The following is a 21,428-nucleotide window of genomic DNA, read 5'->3' as shown; positions in this document are numbered from 1 at the left end:
TGAAAAGTAATACAGTAATTGATGACGTGTGTGTTGATTCGAATCTATTGATAATTGATGACAGTAAACTTGACTATGATGTGCTAGTGGGAAGAGATGTGTTATGTGCAAACGGAAATATTTTCGTGATTGATGGTCAGGATTGTTGGATGAAATCCAAAGTGAACATAATTGATAACGGAACCGTTGAAAATGAAAACTTAAAGAAAGTGCTATTAAAATACGAAGGCCGTTTTAATACTCTTGGAAAAGCTAAGTTACTAAAAATGAATATAAAGCTTGATAGTGATACTCCGATTAATATGAAACCATATCGGTTACCCTTCGCGAAAAGACCAGTCTTGGACGAAATAATACAAGATTTATTGGCAAAAGACGTAATTCGTATATCTGATTCTGCATATGCTGCGCCGGTAGTTCTCGTGGAGAAAAAAGATAATAAGCATAGGTTGTGTGTCGATTTGAGACAACTGAACTGCGTTACTGTGAAACAACCATTTCCTATGCCGGTAATGGACAAATTATTTGCATCGCTTGCAGGTAATGTGTACTATACAACATTAGACTTTAATATGGGTTATCACCAAATCGAATTGGAAGAAAGTGCGAAACAATACACCGCGTTCGTGACTAGTAATGGACACTATGAATATAACCGTATGCCATTCGGGTTATGAATATGACCCGAGAGGGATTTATTTATTTCTGAATTCGAGTTTTTATAGTGTCTTAGCCTAACGGATTAAGTTCAAATTTATGTAATTGGAGTAAATATGTATTGCTCTGTTACGTTTATGTAATATAGGTGTTTATACATATATAGTGCTATTTTTAAATTCATATACGAAAATTGAACAGTATTTTTAGAAAACAGTAAGCTTAATATTGAAACGTTACGAGAAATTATGGATTTTAACAAATTATGATAATAATAATTAAAATTAAATTAAATATATAAAATTAAATTAATAATTAAAATTCTAAGCCATTTGGCGTAACACCGGCCACCTTGAAAGGCTCATGGTCCTTCAACGTCTAATGGCAGTACGGCGAGCTTGTGATCGGGGCGTTTAATTACGCCCGTTTTGGTTGCCACGTCTGCTACGCGGACTTTGCCGTCTTGCCCTGTTACGATTGCGGCGACGCGGCCGAGCACCCATTGCTGCGGTGGTGTGTTGTCATCCTGAACCAGGACGAGGTCGTTCAGCTCGAGGTTGCGCTTCGGATGCAACCACTTGTTCCTCTGCTGAAGACCCAACAGGTAGTTCCTGGACCACAGTCGCCAAAACTGTTGCTTGAGACAACAGACAAGTTGCCATCTGTCGCAGCAACGCATTGGGTCCATCGATACTTGGGCTGGTGGCAGCGCTCGAAAGGGGCACCCAACTAGTAGGTGCGCTGGTGTTAGGGCCTCTACATCGTTCGGGTCCTGACTCAGTGGTACCAGGGGTCGCGAGTTGAGTACGGCCTCGACCTCGACGAGCAGCGTCTGTAGTTCTTCGGCGATGAGCAGCGCGTTGCCGATTGCGCGCACGAGAAGGTGTTTGGCGGACTTCACTGCCGCCTCCCATAACCCGCCGAAGTGCGGTGCCCTGGGTGGTATAAAGGCGAAGGTGAATCCTTCGTCCGTTGCGTATTTCTGTACTTCCGGTTGTTGGGCCTCGAAAGCATCCCTCAGCTCGCGAAGCTTGCGATCGGCGCCGACGAAGTTGGTGGCGTTGTCGCTGTATATTTTCCGCGGCATTCCTCGGCGTCCAATGAACCTTTTTAGGGCGAAAATAAAACAATTAGAAGACAAGTCTGTTACTAGTTCTAAATGTACTGCCTTTGAAGTGAAACAAACGAACACTGCGATATATGTTTTTACTGGGGGTCTACCACGTATTTTCAATGTAGTATATACGGGACCACAAAAATCTACTCCACATATTAGAAAGGGTCGTAGTGCACGAAGCCTATCGGCAGGCAAATTTCCCATTATTTGGGTTTGCAGCTTCGGCTTATAATGAAAGCAGTGTGTGCAGTTTCGAACGGTACGACTACAAGCTTCTCGAGCATTGACCAGCCAAATGCGGTCTCGGAGAAGCGCTACCAATGCCCTTGCTCCAGCATGGTGATTTCGAAAATGTAGGTACCGTAAGTATGTGGTTACGAAGTGCGAGTTCTTGCTTAAGAGCAGTGGGAACTTGGCATCATATGGGAGAGGCGCATTTAATAGGCGGCCTCCTACTCGGAGTAAATTAAACGACAGCGACAATTCCGAGTAGTTGTGCAAAAATGGATTAAGTTTTTGCAAACTTGAGGGTAGGGTGGTTCCTTTGGTGAGTTTCATAATTTCTTCACCATATTCAACATGTTGAACCACCTGAATGACTTTGAGGAAACTTAATTTAATATCCTCAGCCGCCAGCATTTGTGTGAATGTCGCAGATGGGTTTCTAATGCGTTTTATCCATCTTAATATGTAAGCGACAATACGAAGCAGTTTTTGATGAGAAGATACTCTTTTGGTGAGTTCCATAATTGGATGCGATTCATTTGCTTGAACAACTAAAACTGTTGCGTTCCGTTTCTTCTCTAATGCTTCGTCTCCTGGAGAGAGCTGGAAGTGGGTGTTTGTTGGCCATAACGCAGGGTCTTCTAGGAGGAACTGTGGACCGCTAAACCAGATAGAATTATTCAATTCGTCCACGTTACAACCCCGAGACACTTGATCCGCGGGATTTTGCTTAGTTGGCACATGTCGCCAAGTAGCTTTATCCGTCAACTCTTGGATTTCGGACACTCTGTTTGCAACAAAGGTCTGTAGTACAGATGGATGCGTTTTGATCCAATGCAAAACAATTTCGGAGTCTGTCCAGAAGTTTATATTTTCAATTGGCCGACTGAACATTGGCGCTATTCGTGACCATAATTTGGCCAGCAAGTGGGCTGCCGAGAGCTCTAGACGCGGAAGAGATTTAGTCTTCAGCGGAGCCACTCTAGACTTTGCAGTAAGCAGCGTACATTTCGTTCCACCAGCCGAATGGCTACGTATGTATATACAGCAGCCATACGCTCGTATTGAGGCGTCGGCAAAGCCATGAATTTGGCAGCTTGCACTCGACTCGGTGTGTACAAACCGAGGAATGCTTATTGATGGTAGCTGCAGTAGATTGGCTTTGAAATTTTCCCAGCTGGTGTCGAGGTGCAATGGAATCGACTCATCCCAATCTAGTTTTTGCAGCCAAAACTCTTGCAATAAGATTTTTGCTTTGGTAACTAGTGGGGCAAGTAAGCCAAGAGGATCGAAAAGACGAGCCGAAACTGATAATATGTTTCGCTTAGTGGCTCGTAAACTGGTAAAGTTGTCATTTAAGACAAACCGAAACAAATCTTCCTTCGGCAACCAATGGATTCCAAGTGTTTTTGTGGAGTCTGTGTGATTGAAGTTTAAGGCCTTCTCAGAACTCTCACAATCGAAAAATGATGGGTGATTTGAAAACCACTTAGATAAATTGAATCCTGCCGAGTTTAATATTTTAACTACCTCACTTCTAATAAGATCTAGAGATTCGAAATTATCGGATCCTGTAAGCAGGTCGTCTACATAAAAATCTCCTTTTATTGCCTTTGAGCCGAGTGGATACATATGTGTATTGGCATCGCTGAGCATTTGTAAACACCGTGTAGCGAGAAATGGAGCAGTCGCAGTGCCGTATGTTACGGTGTTAAGTCGAAAGATTTGAAGTGGCTCTGATGGATGAGAATTTGGCGGTACATTTTAGTAATGTCCGCCGTAAATGCATATTTATGCAAACGAAAACGAAGAAGTGTTGAATACAGCTCTTCTTGAATGGTCGGCCCAACCATCAAGATTTCATTCAACGCAATTTGAGAAGAGGTACGACTTGATGCGTCGAAAACAACACGTAATTTAGTCGTCGTACTTTCAGGCCGAAGAACGCATTGATGCGGAATGAAGTAGTGTGGCTCACTCGGGATCTTATTATTTGTTGGGCTCATGTGACCCAATTCGATGTATTCATTCATGAAGTCCAGATACATTTGACGAAGTTCTGGATCTTTCAAGGTCTTTCTCTCCAGGGCCTAAAACCGCCGAGACGCGGTTTCATAGGAATTACCGAGTAACTTACGGTCATCTTTGAAAGGCAGTCTTACTTGAAGCCTTCCTGAAGGCAAAACTTTAGTAGTTTTTACGAAAAATGTTTCACACTCTATTTGTTCAGTTGTGAATTTTGTCGAACTAGCTCCTGAAGGTATTTCTTCCATCGCCCAGAACCTTTGGACAATGGAATCTATATTTGCTAGATCTTGTTCAGTATGGCATGATGTGCTACTGACTGTGGGAGGAGGACGTTGGTTGGAGGCGTATTTGCCAGACACAACCCAGCCTAAAAGTGTCTTTTGCAATGTTGGGTGATTGGGGCTGGCCTTGATCTGGCCTACAGCTAAAAGCTCGAAAAATGTTTCAGCACCTAACAAAAGATCTACCTTTTGAGCCTTATAAAATTCTGGGTCCGCTAAGCTAATGTTATTAGGAATTTTCCAGCCATTAATATTTACGTTGCGATCTGGATGGCTGGCTGAAATGGATCGCATTATCCAAAACTGTGCCGAAAACTCATAATTATTGACCCGCGATTTTACAAACGTATTTAATTTCGTCCTTACTTTTTTGGTTGCATTTCCGATGCCGATAATATTTAAGGTCGTACTTTCGCGACGAATTCGTAATTTCTGCGCCAAATCCTCTGTCATGAAATTCACCTGAGATCCAGAATCCAGCAAGACTCGTGCAGGAAGGTACTCTCCGGAGCTACCTTTTACGTTGACTACGGCTGTACCCAACATAACCCGATCTGGTGTACTCGTCGTGTGCATGCCATGCGAGGTCGAAAGTTGTGGTGCAGTTGCAAAGGATACAGGGTACTGGTGCAGCAACGTGTGATGCGAACGGTTGCAAACACGACACCGATCCGCTTTGCACTTTGAAACTGAGTGCCCCTTTCGCAAACAATTTATGCATAAGGGGACTGATTTAGCAAACTCAAATCGCTGCTGAGCAGAGAGAGTTTTAAAAGTAGGACACGCGGGTATACTATGATCATTTGATTTACAGTGCGGACACACCGGCTGTTTTATATTTGAAGTCACTAAGGCAGCTTTCGTCCTTCCCGCATGAAGGTGGGGTTTCTGAATGCTGTGACTGCTTGACGGCTTGAGCCTCGACGTTGAGGCTTCATCGGCAGATAAATGTTGGTAGCGTTTATTTAATGCTGCCTCACACTCACGCCATAATGGCAGCTTATCATAATCCAACTGTTCCTCCCACTTTGACCGAGTAACGGTGTCGACTTTTGACATTACCAGATGAATTATGATAGCGTTTGTGATGTTTTTCTCATCACCTAACGACAGCAACGAGTCGTAAACAGCCGACACTGTATCAATCATTGTGCGCAATGAAAGCGCAGATGGCTTTGGGATAGTTGGCAGTTCAAAAAGTTTGGAAATTGTATCGAAAAATATTAAGCATTTATTGTCATAAACCTTTTTGAGACTAGCCAACGCCTTCGAATAATTTTCGTCCGACATTTGGAAGGCCTTTACCGTTCCCAAAGCTTCACCAGACAGACAGTTAACCAAGTGATTAAATTTCTCAATGTCTGGGATTGTAGGATCGTTGTGCACCAAACTCTCGAACAGACTCACAAAATTTTTAAATTCTGAATATTCCCCTTTAAATTTCGGTAGCGACATTTTCGGTAGTCGCGAGCTGTGAGGTGCAACAAAGGATGTTTCGGCTATTGACGATTTATTTCTCGCCAGAATAGATTTTATAACGGACTTAGTTTCCACTATTAGGTCCTCTAACTCCCCACGGGCTATGTCTTCCTCGTCGATATCTTCAATTTTCGACTGACACTTCATAAGCTTATCGCTATGAGAGTTCGAAATGTCCAGTCGACACTCCAATTCAATTGGATCTAACGACATTGTTTTATCGAGGAGACCCGTTTTTATGCGCACTATACTATTTTTCGCAACAGTTCGCTGGCGCTTTAGTGATTTCAATTCCATAATCTCCTTACTTGGAGAGAGACTTGGAACTGCTGTCTTTGGCTTGCTCATTTTGAGTTAAATTATTTAAACTCCCGAAAAATTTGCTCAATGTCCACAGAAACGAAAAAATTTCTGTGAGAGTTTGTGGCTGAAAAAACGAAAACGAAAAGATGGCTGAATAGCCTGCACAAATCTCAATCAGAAAAAACGAAAAATAGCTGTTGGACAAGGCTGTGGTCAGGCCACGAAAGGATGAGCAAGCACAGTAGCACAACACTACGAAAATTGTTCAACAGATTTGCGAAAAATCGATTTTTGTTTAAATTATTTCCTTGTATATTAAATAATCCGTATTTACGAAAAATTTATTTAACTTTATAATAATTTTAATTTAATTGAACTTATTGTTCGAAAAAAAGGTCTTCAATTTCTTTAATTTTGTTTTTTAAATTTATTGACGATTTCGTATTTAAGGTCACACCCTTTATTATCAAATCCCAACGTACCCTTGTTTCACTTTCGCGGAGTTTTATATACGTATATTTGTATAGATAATTGTATATATGGTACATGTACACATATGGGAGTGTGTACATATATGTATGTATATATATGCAAGAAAGTGAAAAGGGGATGCAAAAAATTGAGAGTGTTTATCAACAACAACCACAACTTTCAATTTATTGCACTTGTTACCTGTATAGGCTTATTGCAAGCCTTGACTTTCCTTTTGCAAAGGATGCAGGTGCAGGTCATTCCTGGCGGCGACAGAACCAGCGGTAGGGATTGCAGCGACAGCGGGCGATGACGGCAGCAGCAGTGACCAGAGTAGCAGCGACGGTTACAGTGATGAGAGCAGCGGCGAGTATGGCAATAACTGCGAGAACTGTGACAGCGGACAGTTATATACACGAGGGCGACGAAATATCACTGTGACCGTTTATATAAGCACCGCACTGTTTCAGCTTTGCACTGTGTATTGTAGTTTATTCTTTTTTATTTAATATATTATATATTTATTTTTTTTTTAACTTTTTTGGCTATAAATATTTTATTGTTGTTAAATAATTTTTTTGTTTTTTTTTTAAATAATTTTAACGTTTTTTTTTTTTTTGGTTTTTGGGGGCTCACTTGTCACTGTGCACTTTTTGTATATGCATATACATATGTATGTACATATATTAGTTTTGCTGTCTTTTTTGTTATTTTTTTTAATTTTTTGTTTGCGAGACGACTTTTTGTTTTGCTTGTGAACGGACCGCGCAGGCAATTGTTGTTACTAATTAAAGCACTTATCGTTTTTATATGTTTATTGTTTTGTGTATTTCGAAATAATTTCCGATTATGTTCACCAATTTATTATTATTTTTTTTTTTGTATTTGGAATTACTTCCCTTAATAGTTTGCTTATGTTCAAAGTATATTCTGCCTCACGCATCAGGTCCCTGCTCGGGCGCCATGAAAATTCTTAAGCGTTTTTAAGAGAAATTATTTTACGTGGGAAGGATGCGCGAACACAACAATTGCCTGTTAAATAAAATGCGAGCGCGTTCGGCGGTAACTTCACAAGTGATTTATTTATTTCTGAATTCGAGTTTTTATAGTGTCTTAGCCTAACGGATTAAGTTCAAATTTATGTAATTGGAGTAAATATGTATTGCTCTGTTACGTTTATGTAATATAGGTGTTTATACATATATAGTGCTATTTTTAAATTCATATACGAAAATTGAACAGTATTTTTAGAAAACAGTAAGCTTAATATTGAAACGTTACGAGAAATTATGGATTTTAACAAATTATGATAATAATAATTAAAATTAAATTAAATATATAAAATTAAATTAATAATTAAAATTCTAAGCCATTTGGCGTAACATATCGAATACAGGAAAATAGGTTGTATAGGCTTTACGGTGGTAAATTACTTTACGTTGTACCCAAAACAGTGCGATGGAGAATCGTGAAGTACTGTCATGATGACATGGGGCATTTTGGTGTAGAGAAAACTCTACAACGTATTTATGAACACTTTTGGTTTCCTAAAGCTAGAAAGTACATGCAAGGTTATACTTCGGCATGTATTGATTGCTGCTATAACAAGGGCAAAGGTGGTAAGCCAGAGGGGAAGTTACATATGAGTGAGGTGGAGCCAATACCTTTTAGCACGCTCCATATAGACCACCTTGGGCCATTTATACGAAGCAAAAAAGGAAATACTTATGTGGTCGTCATAAGCGACGCGTTTACAAAGTATATGGTGGCAAAACCTGTACGCAATAGCAAGACTCAACCCGTGTTGCAAGTGTTGAGTGAGATGACGGGTTACTTCGGGTTGCCTAGCCGCATAATCAGTGACCGAGGTACCGCCTACACGTCGAAACAATTTGAGAATTTTTGTAAGCAAAATGACATAGTTCACATCAAAACCGCCGTAAGAACTCCGCGTGCAAATGGGCAAGTGGAGAGAGCCAACAAAATCATTTTGGACTTTCTACGTACATCAGGGTCGCAAGCAAAGCAATGGGACGAGCAGTTAAGGAATTTGCAATGGAGCGTAAACTCCCAACGTAACTCTAGTACGGGATACAGCCCAAACGAGCTGATTTATGATTTTAAGCTGCGTGATGTCATCCGTAATAAACTCCTAGCAGCAGCAGCTGAAGAATGTGAGGTGAACAATATAACAGAAAAGCGCGAAAAAGCTGTTGAATGTATTTAAAAACAACGAGAAAAGTGGAAACAACGTTTCGATGCTAAACATCGCCAGCCTGTCGTATATAAGGTTGACGATCTAGTAGTAATCGAGAACGACTTACAAGCAACAGGTGAATCACGTAAACTCGATATACGTTATAGAGGTCCTTACGTGGTAACCAAGGTACTGGGCAATGATCGCTACCTGATTGAAGATATCGATAGTTTGCAACATAAGCAAAAACGTTTCTGTTCCATATATGTAACAGACAAAATGAAACCGTGGTGCAGCCTACCACCGGAGGTAGATGAAACTGATTCCGACGACGATGAGCGAAGTGACATCGAGACGATGTCAGTGTCAGAATTGGCCGAGCTGTCACATACATAAAAAATGCAACCCTACAATCTGAGGAAGCTGTTGAAGAGAGAGTTAACGAAAACAACACAATATAGTTGAACGATCGAAGCGTGCGGCATCTCACTCGTGGCTGGCCTTGCGTTTGTGTGCCTAATTGCATGAACTCCTGCCAGAATTCAAATCACTATTGTAAAACATTGTAATGCCTTCATTGGTAGCTATAGAAACTAATTTCAATAAATCAAAATAAAAAGTGAACAAAAAGTCAAACACAAACATACCTACATACCTTATTTACAACAACCGAAGTGGTAAGTTCCTGACATATGATAAAACAATATTCATTAAGCGACGAGGGAATTGAAAAATTTCTGACTGACGTCGATGAGTTTATTAGAAATTCTTCTGAAGATAAAATTCTTCTTAAGGCGAAAATAATATCCCGCCGAATATTTGGAGTGAAAGGTCTAATATAATCACATTTTCGCAAACTATATTACGTGGGAAAAACCGTCAGAAGTGGTCGTCGCAAACAGCTCAGTCTCATAGGTACGGACAAAATATCGTGCATTAAGGGCGTGGTCCTACTCGCTTGTCCAAAAATATCCTGAACCTACTACAAGTTTTCATATTTATTATAACGCACGGTGGTTAAATTTCAAGGGCCGATGTTGAATGTGAACCACATCTAAACGTCAAGTCTTTTTCTGAATTTTATTTGACATTTTTTAATTTCAGACTAACCCAACTTGAACCATGGAAAGATACACAATCGGGCAGCGCGTTAAAGTTATTCAGGCTTATTATGAAAATGGGTGTTTAAATCAAAATGCATATCGCAGAAAATCATCTTCAGTGATGAGGCACATTTTCACCTCAGTGAATTCGACAATAAGCAGAATTGCCGCATTTGGGCGAATGATACTCGTAATCCAAGAGTGATTGCCGAAAAACCAATGCACCCACAAAGAGTAACTGTTTGGTGCGGTTTATGGGCCGTATTTTTTGCCAAAATGAGCCAGGTCAGGCTGTTACTGTGAATAGTGTTCGCTATCGTGAGATGACCCGAACTGGAAGATATGGATGTGGATGATATGTGGTTTCAACAGGACGGTGCCACTTGTCACACAGCTAACGAAACAATGGCTCTTTTGCGGGAAAAATTTGATGGCCGAATAATCTCACGTCGCGGCGATGTCAATTGGCCGCCAAGATCATGTGATTTGACACCGTTGCACTTCTTTCTTTGGGGTTATGTGAAAGAAAAGGTGTACGTCGATAAGCCAGCAACAATTCAAGAGCTAAAGGATAAAATAATTCGGCACATTAACGGCATAGAACCTCAATTATGCCTCAGCGTCATCGAAAATTTGGACCATCGGATGGAGGTGTGCCGCTGAGGCCGCGGCGCCCATTTGTTCCAATTTTGTTCCATACGTAATTGAGCCATATCAATATTATCATAATAAAGAGAAATGACAATAATTTCTTAAAAAAATTGTATTTTATTCAAAACCAACACTGCTGAAAGACCTCCCATTCGAGCTCTTGGAGTGTGGCCTTGACGACTTGTGCAATATGGGGGGGCCTGGCGTTGTCGTGAAGGAGTATGGTTTGATCATGTCGATCAGGTCTTTTCAGTCCAATAGCGCCTCATTCCCGCGGTGTAGCTGGATAATGTAGAGCTCCTTATTGGCTGTGGCATTCTTTTCGAGCATTCCCCAGTACACCATGCCCTCCCAGTCCGACCAAACATATATCACTCAATCCTTTCTTTGCTCCATATTGATGTATAGAAATCATTTTTCATCTCCCGTAACGATTCTGTACAAAAGCGCTGTTTATAATAGTACTAGCTTTAACCCACGGCCTCGCTCGCGTAGGAGTAGTTTTGAAGGATTTAGGATATGTATATAAAAGAATTACAAACAATAATTTCATAGAAAATAATTTTTATTAATAACCATAATATTACAATACCCAGCATCCGTTGCTATGTCTCGTTGAATAAAATCAAAACAACCAATCAGAAAAATATCAAGCAAAATTATTTTTATTAATTTTCTATCTCAAACCGTTTTTGAACTTTGCATTTGGATCATAGTTGAACAGCTTATGCGGATTATGAAGTCTAGAGGATGCTATAAATAGGAAAAACTAAGATTTTTTAGATTAAATTGAAGCAAATTTTCGATAATTATAATTAGTGACGAATGAGAGGCCGCGCCACCGCCTGGGGGCTGTGGGAAGGGAGTTCCATCATAAAAACATGCCTATAACCTTCATTGGAAGAAAATATGAATGTATAAAAATGTTTATGTCATTTGGTGTTGTCGTTGATGCGCGGACAACGTACAGACATTCACCTTTATAGTATAGAAGATTATAAGCTAAGAAGCAATTTGAAAGCAAGCCTACAGTAAATGTAAAAGCAAAAAAACCAAAAACTTTTTAATTTTTTTAATAATTTTAGAATCGAATATCTCGAAAACTTACATATAAGTTTACTCCTGCTACATTTTTTCGCTGCATTTGTTTTCAAAGCTTTTTCGTATGTATGTAAGTCCTTGTCATGTCGGTCTCCTTGCCGCGGGGATGAGGCTTAAGTGGCGAGTTAACCCCATTCTATGGAGATTAACTTACCACGAACTAAGAGGGCAGCTCCATATAGGAATTGGGCATCCACTCAACCGCGGAACGGCGGAATTGGTGGCCACCCAAGTACTATGTGGAGAGTACCGTACCGACAACCTGGCAGGAGGTATAAAATGCATTTTCTTACAATGTGGAGGCTTAACAAGGATCTTTCTGCACGAGGTAACCCACTTCTGGGAAATCCTCCCGTCGAGCAATCGACGGCTCGGGCATCGGATGTGCAGGCCCGAACCCCACACTCCCCTATGACCGGAACTGACACCCAGGGTTCCGGAGGAAGCGAACTACTAGTGGTGAAACATGGCACATTGGCTATGCCAATGGAGAGCCGAGTGAGTGTGAGTGATACACCGCCGTCGAAACGATCTGAAGCAACTGAACAAGTTGTGGAGGATGTGGAGATGGCGGACAATCTCTCAGTAGACTCAGATGGATCTCTGGTACCGAGTAAGTCTTTGACAACGGTTAAACCTGGTGCGAATCAGGTAAGTACCGGTAAAAAGACCGAAGTTATTGGAGATTTGAACGCAGGTGTTGGTCTAACCGCAAGGCAGATCAAACGAAGGAGACAGAAGGCGAGGCAAGCCGAAGCACTAGCTAAGGCAAGGACTCAAGCTCCGTCAACTTCGACACCTGTAACGGAAACGGGAAAGCGTGGCAGAACAGAGGATTCCTCTGTAGCGCTGCGCTCTTCCGGAAACGAAACGGGGTCTGTGCCAACGACCGGGAAGAGGAGAAAGGCAAAGAAGAGGAAAGTCGAGAGACGGAATTCGGAAATGCCTGCATCCTCGACAAAATCCAAGGCAGACAAACCTTTGCCTGACAAGGCAGAGGCCAAGGGACCTCAAATGTCGAATGACACTCTTCCGTCAACGTCTGGCGAATCATTCGCGAGAATGGCAGCAAAGGCAATGACGGTGGAGATACATACCGACAAACAAGATGGTCTACTGTCCAAAGGGCAACAAGACTATCTTGACAGCTATCTTTGGAAAGCTATCGGTGAGTCGAAAGACGCGCCGACGTTCGAGGGGAAAAGCGTGGTAGACGGCATCGTAAAGGTGCACTGTTCCAATGCTTTTTCCCGAGAATGGCTAGAAAAAGTTATAGCAAAGATTCCAGCCTGCGAAAACAGCAAGTTTATTCTTGTTGAGAGTAGCAAAGAAAGGCTGGTACGAGCGAGTGTCTGGATTCCGGGTCCTTCCTGTAATTCAGCAGAACTCCTCAAACGCATCCGTGTTCAGAATAAGGACCTTGACACGACTCTCTGGAGAGTATACTCGTGCACCAGGCAGAAATCCGCTACCACTTCGGAGGCGGGTTCCCACCTGGTACTGGGTATCGATCTTGGGTCCCTCAAGGTGCTTAAGTCGAAGTACGGTTGCCGTCCTCACCTACATCTGGGGCGGATCCAGTTCCGCGTCCAGGATAAGGTGGAGGACAAAGCGTAAATATACTCAGTCTCATGACTGAAGTAATATTTACACAGATTAATCTGCAGCATAGCAAAGCGTCTACGGCTCTCTTGTGCCGTAGGCATGCAAAACTGCAAACAAACCCACACATAATACTTATACATGGGTATGTCACAAGCGTATCTGTGGTCTAAGTGCTATGTCGTGGGGACAAATACTTCATTGTGAAGGGAATGTGAGACCGCGAGCATGTATTATCATGCCGAGGTTGATCGAACACACGATGTTAAAAGAGCTATGCTCTGGAGATATCGTTGCTGCAAAAATAAAGTACTGGAAAAGTGGGAACAGTGTCGAAGCTATCATAGTTTCGGCCTACCTACCCTATGACTCTGTACAGCCACCTCCTTCGAGGGAGCTAAGAGAAGTGGTCAAGTACGCAGAATCCAATAATCTGGGGCTAATAGTGGGCTGTGACGCAAATTCACAGAACATTGTGTGGGGAAGCAGCAAATGCAACCCCAGAGGTCTCAAGTTACTGGATTTTATCCTGTCATCCGATTTGGTCATCCAAAACACTGGTAACAAACCAACTTTTGTGACCAGAAGCAGACAAGAGGTGATTGATTTAACACTTACCAATAGGTCAGCTGGAAATCAAATCAACCGATGGCGAGTTTTGGAAGAGGACTCTCTTTCTGATCATCGTCTTATCGAATTCCGACTGGGAATTGACACAATATCAATACCTTCCGGTAGGAATCCTCGAAATGTGGACTGGGACAGGTATGGTGAGCTTGTAACAGAGCGATTACCAAACCTGAAAAAACTCAAATCAGCAGAAATGATTGAAGATGCTACTAAGAAATTAGAAGGTACTTTAATCAACTGCTTTGAGGAACTGTGTCCACTCAGGCAAAGCAGACAGGGGAAAGCGGTTCCTTGGTGGAACCCTGAACTGTCGAAGCTTCGTGTACGGTCCAGGAAACTTCTTAATAAGGCCTTGAAGACCAAAACAGAAGAGGACTGGGCCAATCATCGACTTACACAGAGAGAATATAAGAAAAAAGTACGGCAAGCCAAACTTGAATCCTATAGAAATTTCTGCAGTAACGTCGAAGAAATGAGGGAAACAGCGAGACTTTGTAAGGTCCTTCATTTAGACCGCTCAGTAAGGCTGGATTCCATTCGAAAACCTGATGGTTCATACACTATTTCCAAATCGGAAACGTTTAATGCTCTACTCGAAACCCATTTTCCGGGTAGTAGAACTCTCTCTGAAGCTGAGAGTGGCATGAACAATGACGGTGGCAACGGTGGAACCTCTAGGTACAGCTGGTATATTGCTAGTCGGATAGTGACAAGGGAATCGATAAGGTTTTCCTTATCTTCCTTTGACAACTTTAAGTCCCCTGGACCTGACGGAATATATCCAGTAATGCTTAAAAAAGGAGGAGACAGGCTGATTGAGGCCCTGAAAAGGATCTTCACAGCCTGTCTTGCATTTGGTTATATACCATCCCAATGGCGACGCGTAAGAGTAGTATTTATTCCAAAACCAGGAAAAGATGACTATTCCCTAGCAAAAAGTTTCAGACCAATCAGTTTGACATCGTTCATGTTGAAAAGTCTGGAACGAGTGGTGGAGAAACATATTCGAGTGGGGGTATTGCCGAGAAGTCCATTTAGTAGAAATCAACACGCTTACCAGAGTGGAAAATCATGTGAATCAGCCTTACACGATCTTGTTAGCAAGATTGAAGCTGGGCTGGAAGCTGACGAATACACAATGGGCGTGTTCGTGGACATTGAGGGGGCTTTTGATAATGCCACTTTCGGCTCGATATGTTCTTCTGCCGAACGACACGGAGTTAATCAAGCCATTATAAAATGGATATACTCCATGCTCTCTGAGAGGCTGTTAGCCGCTGGTGGGAGCGACGACGAGCAAATCACAGTCAGGGCCAAGCAAGGATGTCCCCAAGGGGGTGTTCTTTCTCCGCTGCTGTGGTGCTTCGTCGTAGACTCCCTATTAGCGGAGATGCAGGAACTCGGCTTTCACGTCCAAGCATATGCGGACGACGTCTGTGCGCTAACATCGGATAAATCCTTAAGGAGGCTTTGCACGAAAGTGCAGAGTATCCTTGACAAAATCGATGATTGGTGCATGAGACAAGGTCTTTCCGTTAATCCGAACAAAACAATCATAGTCTTGTTTACGAGAAAACGGAAATTGGATGGACTCAGTCTTCCAACACTGAAAGATGTGACACTTGGTCTTTCCAACGAAGTTAAATATCTAGGAGTAATCTTGGATAAGAAGCTGACCTGGGAGACACACGTTTCACTGAAGGTGAATCGTGCATTGAAGATTTTTCAGCAATGCCGTAGAGCCTTTGGCAAAACTTGGGGTCTGAAACCTGCTGTGGTCCTATGGATATACACGGCACTTATCAGACCAATCATCACTTACGCTTCTGTGGTCTGGTGGCGACGGAGCATGGTTAAGTCCACAATCCGGGAACTATACAGGCTGCAAAGAAGTGTATGTTTATGCATCACGGGTGCCATGAGTACAACCTCTGGTGATGCCCTAAATGCTATGCTTAATCTGCTCCCCCTGGATCTTAAGATACAACAGGAAGCAATAAAAGCAATGTGTATACTCCATAAATATGGTTTCTGGCACGAAGATGGAACTTCGGGACACAGAGAAATCTTTAAGTTGCTGTCGGAGCAGTATCCACTGTTCTTGGCACCTAAAGATGACCTGATACCCACAGTTTCGTTCGGAAGGAAATTTGATGTCAGATTTCCATTGCGTGAGCAATGGAGCAATCCAGAATGCATGCAGGGAGGTTTGACGGATATTTTCTTTACCGATGGGTCCAAGACTGAAATAGGGTCTGGAGCCGGATGGTACTTAAACGATAGTAATAAGTATCACTATGCTATGGGGGGAATGGCAACTGTTTTTCAAACAGAAGTTTTTGCCATCCTAAAAGTAGCCGAATGGATAATCGAGAGGAGATGGAGCGGGAAACAGATTGGAGTCTTCAGTGACAGTCAGGCTGCATTGAAGGCCCTGGAGAACACGAAGCAAACCTCGAAGATTGTTCAAGAATGTAAGAAGAAGCTTAATTCTGTCGCAAGACAAAATAGGCTTGTACTTATATGGGTTCCGGGACACTCCGGTGTTCAAGGAAGCGAAATTGCCGACGAATTGGCCAACCGTGGATCAGCGGTGCCCCCACAGGGGCCAGAGCCAATAATCGGAATCAGTCCCGCAGGAATCAAGAACTGGATCAACGATTATGTAGGCAATCTACATAAAGAGCGATGGTCCGGTCTAGAACGCTGCAGAACTGCAAAGTGTTTTGTGACAAGTCCGAACAGAAAACTTTCAAACTTTCTACTAAAACTTAGAAGGAAAGACATTCGGTTGATGGTCGGCATCATTACAGGACACAACCCATGGGGTCAGCATATGACCACCATTGGAATCATCGAGGACCCGGTATGCCTGTCCTGCTTGGAGGAGGCGGATAGCACTGAGCACTTTCTCTGTGAGTGTCCTGCCTTTGCTAGAGCGCGACTACGGGTATTGGGTTCCGATGTCATGGGAATGAGTAATATTCGTTCTCTAAAACTGGAGGATATTTACAGATTCGCCAAAGAATCTGGAAAATTCTCACAGGACTAACTATCTCTATGTCTGTCTCTATTCCTTCCTATCTCTTTCTCTGATACTTTTCTCCCTCCCTCCTTAACTATCTACCCCCTTTCCAGAGCTTTAAATACAATGGGCTTTTTAGCCTGAGTGTTTTAGGAGCCACCAAATCTCCTGGTGCTCCTTGGCTCGACCTCTTCAAACTCAATTCATTCATTCATGTATGTAAGTAAATGTATCTACTTTATATCGATCAAGACAGAGGGTTTCTCCCCATTCACTCAAACAATACTGATATACGCAATTTTGCTTTACCAGAGAATGTTAATGGTCTATCGAACTTTACTTTGAACCTCTTAGTCTAAATAAGAGAGTTTTATCAGAGAATGTTAATGGAATGAGAAGGCGCAAATGTTACTGTTAATTACAGGGTTTGATTGAAAAGTAATGAGCCTTCCCGCGCGGAGCGTCTGCCAAGCGATCAACCGAATCGGCAGGTAGGGGAAAATGATCGTTCCCCTTCCACTAGAAACAGGTCCCAGTTCGCTGGCAACAGCGGTGCAGTCAACATCACTCCGCGCGTGAAAGCTGTTTTAAAAGTGTGTTTGGATTTTGCAGTGGCGAAAATGCAGCGATTGTTGGAGCAACGTTACTCGATCAAATTTTGCGTAAAGCTAAACACTCCAGGAAGTACTGCAAACGCGGCATTTTACAAAGAAGTGCTCCTTCGGTTGAAAAACCGCGTCGCCCGGGTTCGGCCCGATCTCGCCAACAATTGGACCCTTCATCACGACAATGCGCCGGCGCACACCGCCTTCCTCTGCACCCCTGCATTGGCCAAGATGGGGGTTCCGGTGCTTTCCCACCCTCCCTACAGCCCAGACCTGTCCCCTCCGGACTTCTTCTTGTTCCCGCGCCTGAAAAGAAAGCTGAAGGGGAGGCGTTTTGACTCCAACGAGGCGATCCAAAAAGCTGTGACAGCCGAATTGAACGCGATTCCGGCGAATGAGTTTAAAAAATATTTCCTGCAGTAGAAGGGCCGCTACCAGCGGTGTATTGACACTCAAGGGTCCTATTTTGAAGAATATTAGTTGTATAAGTCACAAAGTTTAATAAAACTGCTTAAAAAAATAAGGATCATTACTTTTCAATTACACCCTGTATTTTTAGTACAATTGTGATTTGAAAGATTTGTAGTAAAGCATTTTAAGTCACCACACTGAGTTTTCCACCACAAAAATTGAAAACACCACACATCTTTCACCTCAACACACAACACACAGAGAACGTTAAATATAGAGAAGTCTCAATGACTGAAATGGCAGCACTTTTCAGGGGTACTCGTTTTGCGCGCGTGGTACACAACAGCGACATTTTTCACAGAACGTTAACAGAAATATGCTCAACTGCAGAAATTTAACAGCCTTTGAGAATTAAGAGCTTTTTTTTGGAAACTTTCCGTTTTGTGCCAAAGTTAGGTTACAGGTGCTTTTTGTCTCTTTATTTGCATGAAAATTCATTTTTGAATTTGAATTGATTTTGCGTAATTTGCGCCAAAATTTCCATGTCAAACCAAAAGAGTCTAATGAACTTTAGTTTGAGAAAAACTTTTGATTGACATCGCGCAATTTTCATACGCTGTCGATTTTCCGAATTTTTTTAAACTTTTTCGATTTAAAAATGAGCAGAACGTGTCGTGTGCGCGGGTGTTATTTAAAAAACAGTGAAGTGAAATTATTTTCTTTCCCACAGGACCCCATAATAGCAGACAAATGTAGGCAGAATTTGCATATTGCCAGGACGGAACATCTTCCACCCCACAACTCATTTGTGTGTGTAAAACACTTTGTGGCATGTGTTGTGGGGGGACAATGTTTGAAAAAGGGTGCCATCCCCACCCTTCGTTTAGGTAAGTTTTTGCGCAATACATAAGTAGGTATGTGTGTTTTTATATTTCGCTAAAGCGAACCTACAAGAATATCAAACACACATACCTACATATGTATTGCATGCATTTGATATAATATTAGGGTGGATAGGTTTTATTGCATACATTTGATATAATATTAGGGTGGATAGGTTTTATTGAGGGTGAGGTTTGCTAACTGGTAGCATTAGAGTTTTGAGGCAGGAAAGTGGAGGAAGTTAAGAAATTTAAAATATTTTTGAATGTGTATGTGCATATATTTCATAGAAAATAATTTTTTATTAATAACCATAATATTACAATACCCGGCATCCGTTACTATGCCTTGTTGAATAAAATCAAAACAACCAATCAGAAAAATATCAAGCAAAATTATTTTTATTAATTTTCTATCTCAAACCGTTTTTGAACTTTGCATTTGAACAGCTTATGCGGATTATGAAGTCTAGAGTGTGCTATAAATAGTGGGAAATAGGGAAAACTAAGAGTTTTTAGATTAAATTTAAGCAAATATTATTTATTTATTATTACTAAGTCAAAACATACAACCATAGGTTATTTTTACAATGATTGACCTTAAGAATAGTTTACATAAAAAGATTAACAGTAAAATCAAAATTAAAATTAAAATTACAGATAGTAGTAAAGATAAAGTATTAAAAGGAAAGTAAGGTAAAAATAGTAGTAGTAGGAGTAGGGACGAATAGGAAGAGATTTAAAGTACATTCAGCAATATTCGATTATTAGTGATGAATGAGAGTGGTGGCGCGGCCTGGGGGCTGTGGGAAGGGAGTTCCATCATAAAAACATGCCTATATCCTTCTTTGAAATATTATACGTTTATATTATATTATAAAATAAATTTTCTTAATAGGGCACGACGATGACCCTACATACAGCTGTACAATTCCAAAGAAGCAACGGAGCTGTTGCGTGGTAGGATGCGTCATACGTTGTACGAATTTCCTCGACGCGGAGAGGCTCGAAATAGTTGGGCCCTGGCTTGCAACGTGCAACCAGCAGATTCTGACAGGCTATATGTTTGTAAGCGCCACTTTAGTCCAGAGCAAGTAACTCGTTATAAAGTTTTAGATGGGGCTGTTCCATCTTTAAGATTAGAGCCAGTTACTAGAAGTCGCTCACCTAGTACTGGCTCTGATTGGGTTTGCCCGCCCGTTACTAAAGTGTACGTAAATCGTACAGTAGGTGTAGGTGTAGCAAATGATCTCACGTTAGAAAAATTCGCAAAATATTCTATGCTAGAGGAAACAAGGCAGGTACCCAAAAACAAAAACACCTGTGAGGACTTAGAAATCACAAGCAGTAGCGAACGATTTGCTCAGGCTGCTCGTTATTATCGGAGCAATGAAATAAAATTTAAAAAAAGAATTCAAGAGTTAGAAGCAGAAAATGAGAAGCTACTGCAAAAATATAAATATTTGTGTACTCGTGCAGTTCTTGCGGAAGAAACTTCAAGCAGTGATGCTGTAACTTTCGCAAGAATGATCGTCAGTGGCCAAAAAAATCGTTATAGCGAGGAGGAAAAGACATTGGCCCAAAACATCAATTATATGTCCTCCAAAGCATATACGTTTATGCGTGACGATCTAGGTTTTGCTTTGCCCCATAAATCATCCCTTTCGCGTTGGCGCCCCATCAAATATGTTGTTCCGGGGTTCGATGCCAATGTCTGTGATAATTTAGAAAAAATTGTTTCAAATATGTCCGACACCGAACGCATAAGCGTTCTATTATTCGATGAAATTATCATCAAGTCGGACTTGAGCTATAATAAAGCTAGAGATGTTATCGATGGGTTTGTAGACCATGGGGGAGGTCAACGCGAAAACAAAATTGGGAATAAATGTTTATTTTTTATGGTTAAGGGATTGTGCTCCAAATGGAAATACGTGTTTTCGTATTATATCTCCAGTGGTGGTATACGTACGGAGACATTGATGCCCAGTTTGTAGGATCTGGCGAGTGTAGAGATCATCGCGAGAAGCTATTAGATTTTCTCTTAACTGTCCTTTTATTCAAGAATGCAAAGTGGCTCTTGCGAAATGAGGTCAATAAAGTCAAAGAAAGAAAACTACAAAATAAATTAAAAAAGCTGTAGGTTGTAAGTAGGTTGTAAGCCAGGGCCCCACGAAAAGAGATTCGCCGTTCACACAGCATTTATAGCATTGTAATATATATACATATACATAAATTTCTGTGAATAAAAATAAAAAATTAAAATTAAAAAAACTAGTATTTCATTTTCTTAAGGATAATAATATTTATTTGGTAAGAGGAACTTAAAGAAACATATACCAATAATATAATTCGACAGGATTTCATTACAATATCAATATATTCGTTCAGCTCAATAAAATAAATATCTGCATATGAAAAATCGTTCCTATGGACGTGCAAAAGCAAACACACATATATAGTACATAAATATATGCATACAAACTGCCATAGACATACTTGCATATGAGGCGCGAGCACTTGCGACAGAAAAAATATTTCGATTTGCTATTGCTGTCGAGAATTTAGAACACATATTTACATACATATATTGATGCATACATATGTACGGAGCCGCGGCCACTCGACTTGACAAAAATTGAAGATTTACCAAATATTGGC

General features: G+C 41.4%; 2 protein-coding genes across 2 annotated transcripts; both read right to left on the bottom strand.

The window, feature by feature from the left end:
- Window positions 1-624: 624 nt before the first annotated feature.
- Window positions 625-7,839, bottom strand: LOC128862018 (uncharacterized). Its single transcript, XM_054100414.1, has 2 exons — window positions 6,763-7,839; window positions 625-1,763 (listed from the first exon to the last, which is right to left on the bottom strand). Exon 2 carries the CDS (start codon window positions 1,742-1,744, stop codon window positions 1,019-1,021), a length of 726 nt encoding a protein of 241 aa, XP_053956389.1. The 5' UTR covers window positions 1,745-1,763; window positions 6,763-7,839; the 3' UTR covers window positions 625-1,018.
- Window positions 4,090-6,135, bottom strand: LOC128861792 (uncharacterized). The gene is made up of 2 exons (XM_054100171.1): window positions 5,554-6,135; window positions 4,090-5,481 (listed from the first exon to the last, which is right to left on the bottom strand). Exons 1-2 carry the CDS (start codon window positions 6,133-6,135, stop codon window positions 4,090-4,092), a joined length of 1,974 nt encoding a protein of 657 aa, XP_053956146.1.
- Window positions 7,840-21,428: the final 13,589 nt, after the last annotated feature.

This window comes from Anastrepha ludens, chromosome 4 (genome assembly GCF_028408465.1).
Source record: "Anastrepha ludens isolate Willacy chromosome 4, idAnaLude1.1, whole genome shotgun sequence".
In the NCBI taxonomy this organism is placed as follows: Eukaryota; Metazoa; Arthropoda; class Insecta; order Diptera; family Tephritidae; genus Anastrepha; species Anastrepha ludens.
The sequence above is the reverse complement of the archived record's forward strand: the minus strand, read 5'-3'. Positions and strand labels throughout refer to the sequence as shown.

Coding starts and splice junctions, on each gene's coding strand:
- LOC128862018 (XM_054100414.1), bottom strand. CDS start 1,744: ATGCCGCGGAAAATATACAGCGACAACGCCACCAACTTCGTCGGCGCC.
- LOC128861792 (XM_054100171.1), bottom strand. CDS start 6,135: ATGAGCAAGCCAAAGACAGCAGTTCCAAGTCTCTCTCCAAGTAAGGAG. Junction 5,482..5,553: donor CGTTGGCTAGTCTCAAAAAG/GTTTATGACAAT, acceptor ACTATCCCAAAG/CCATCTGCGCTTTCATTGCG.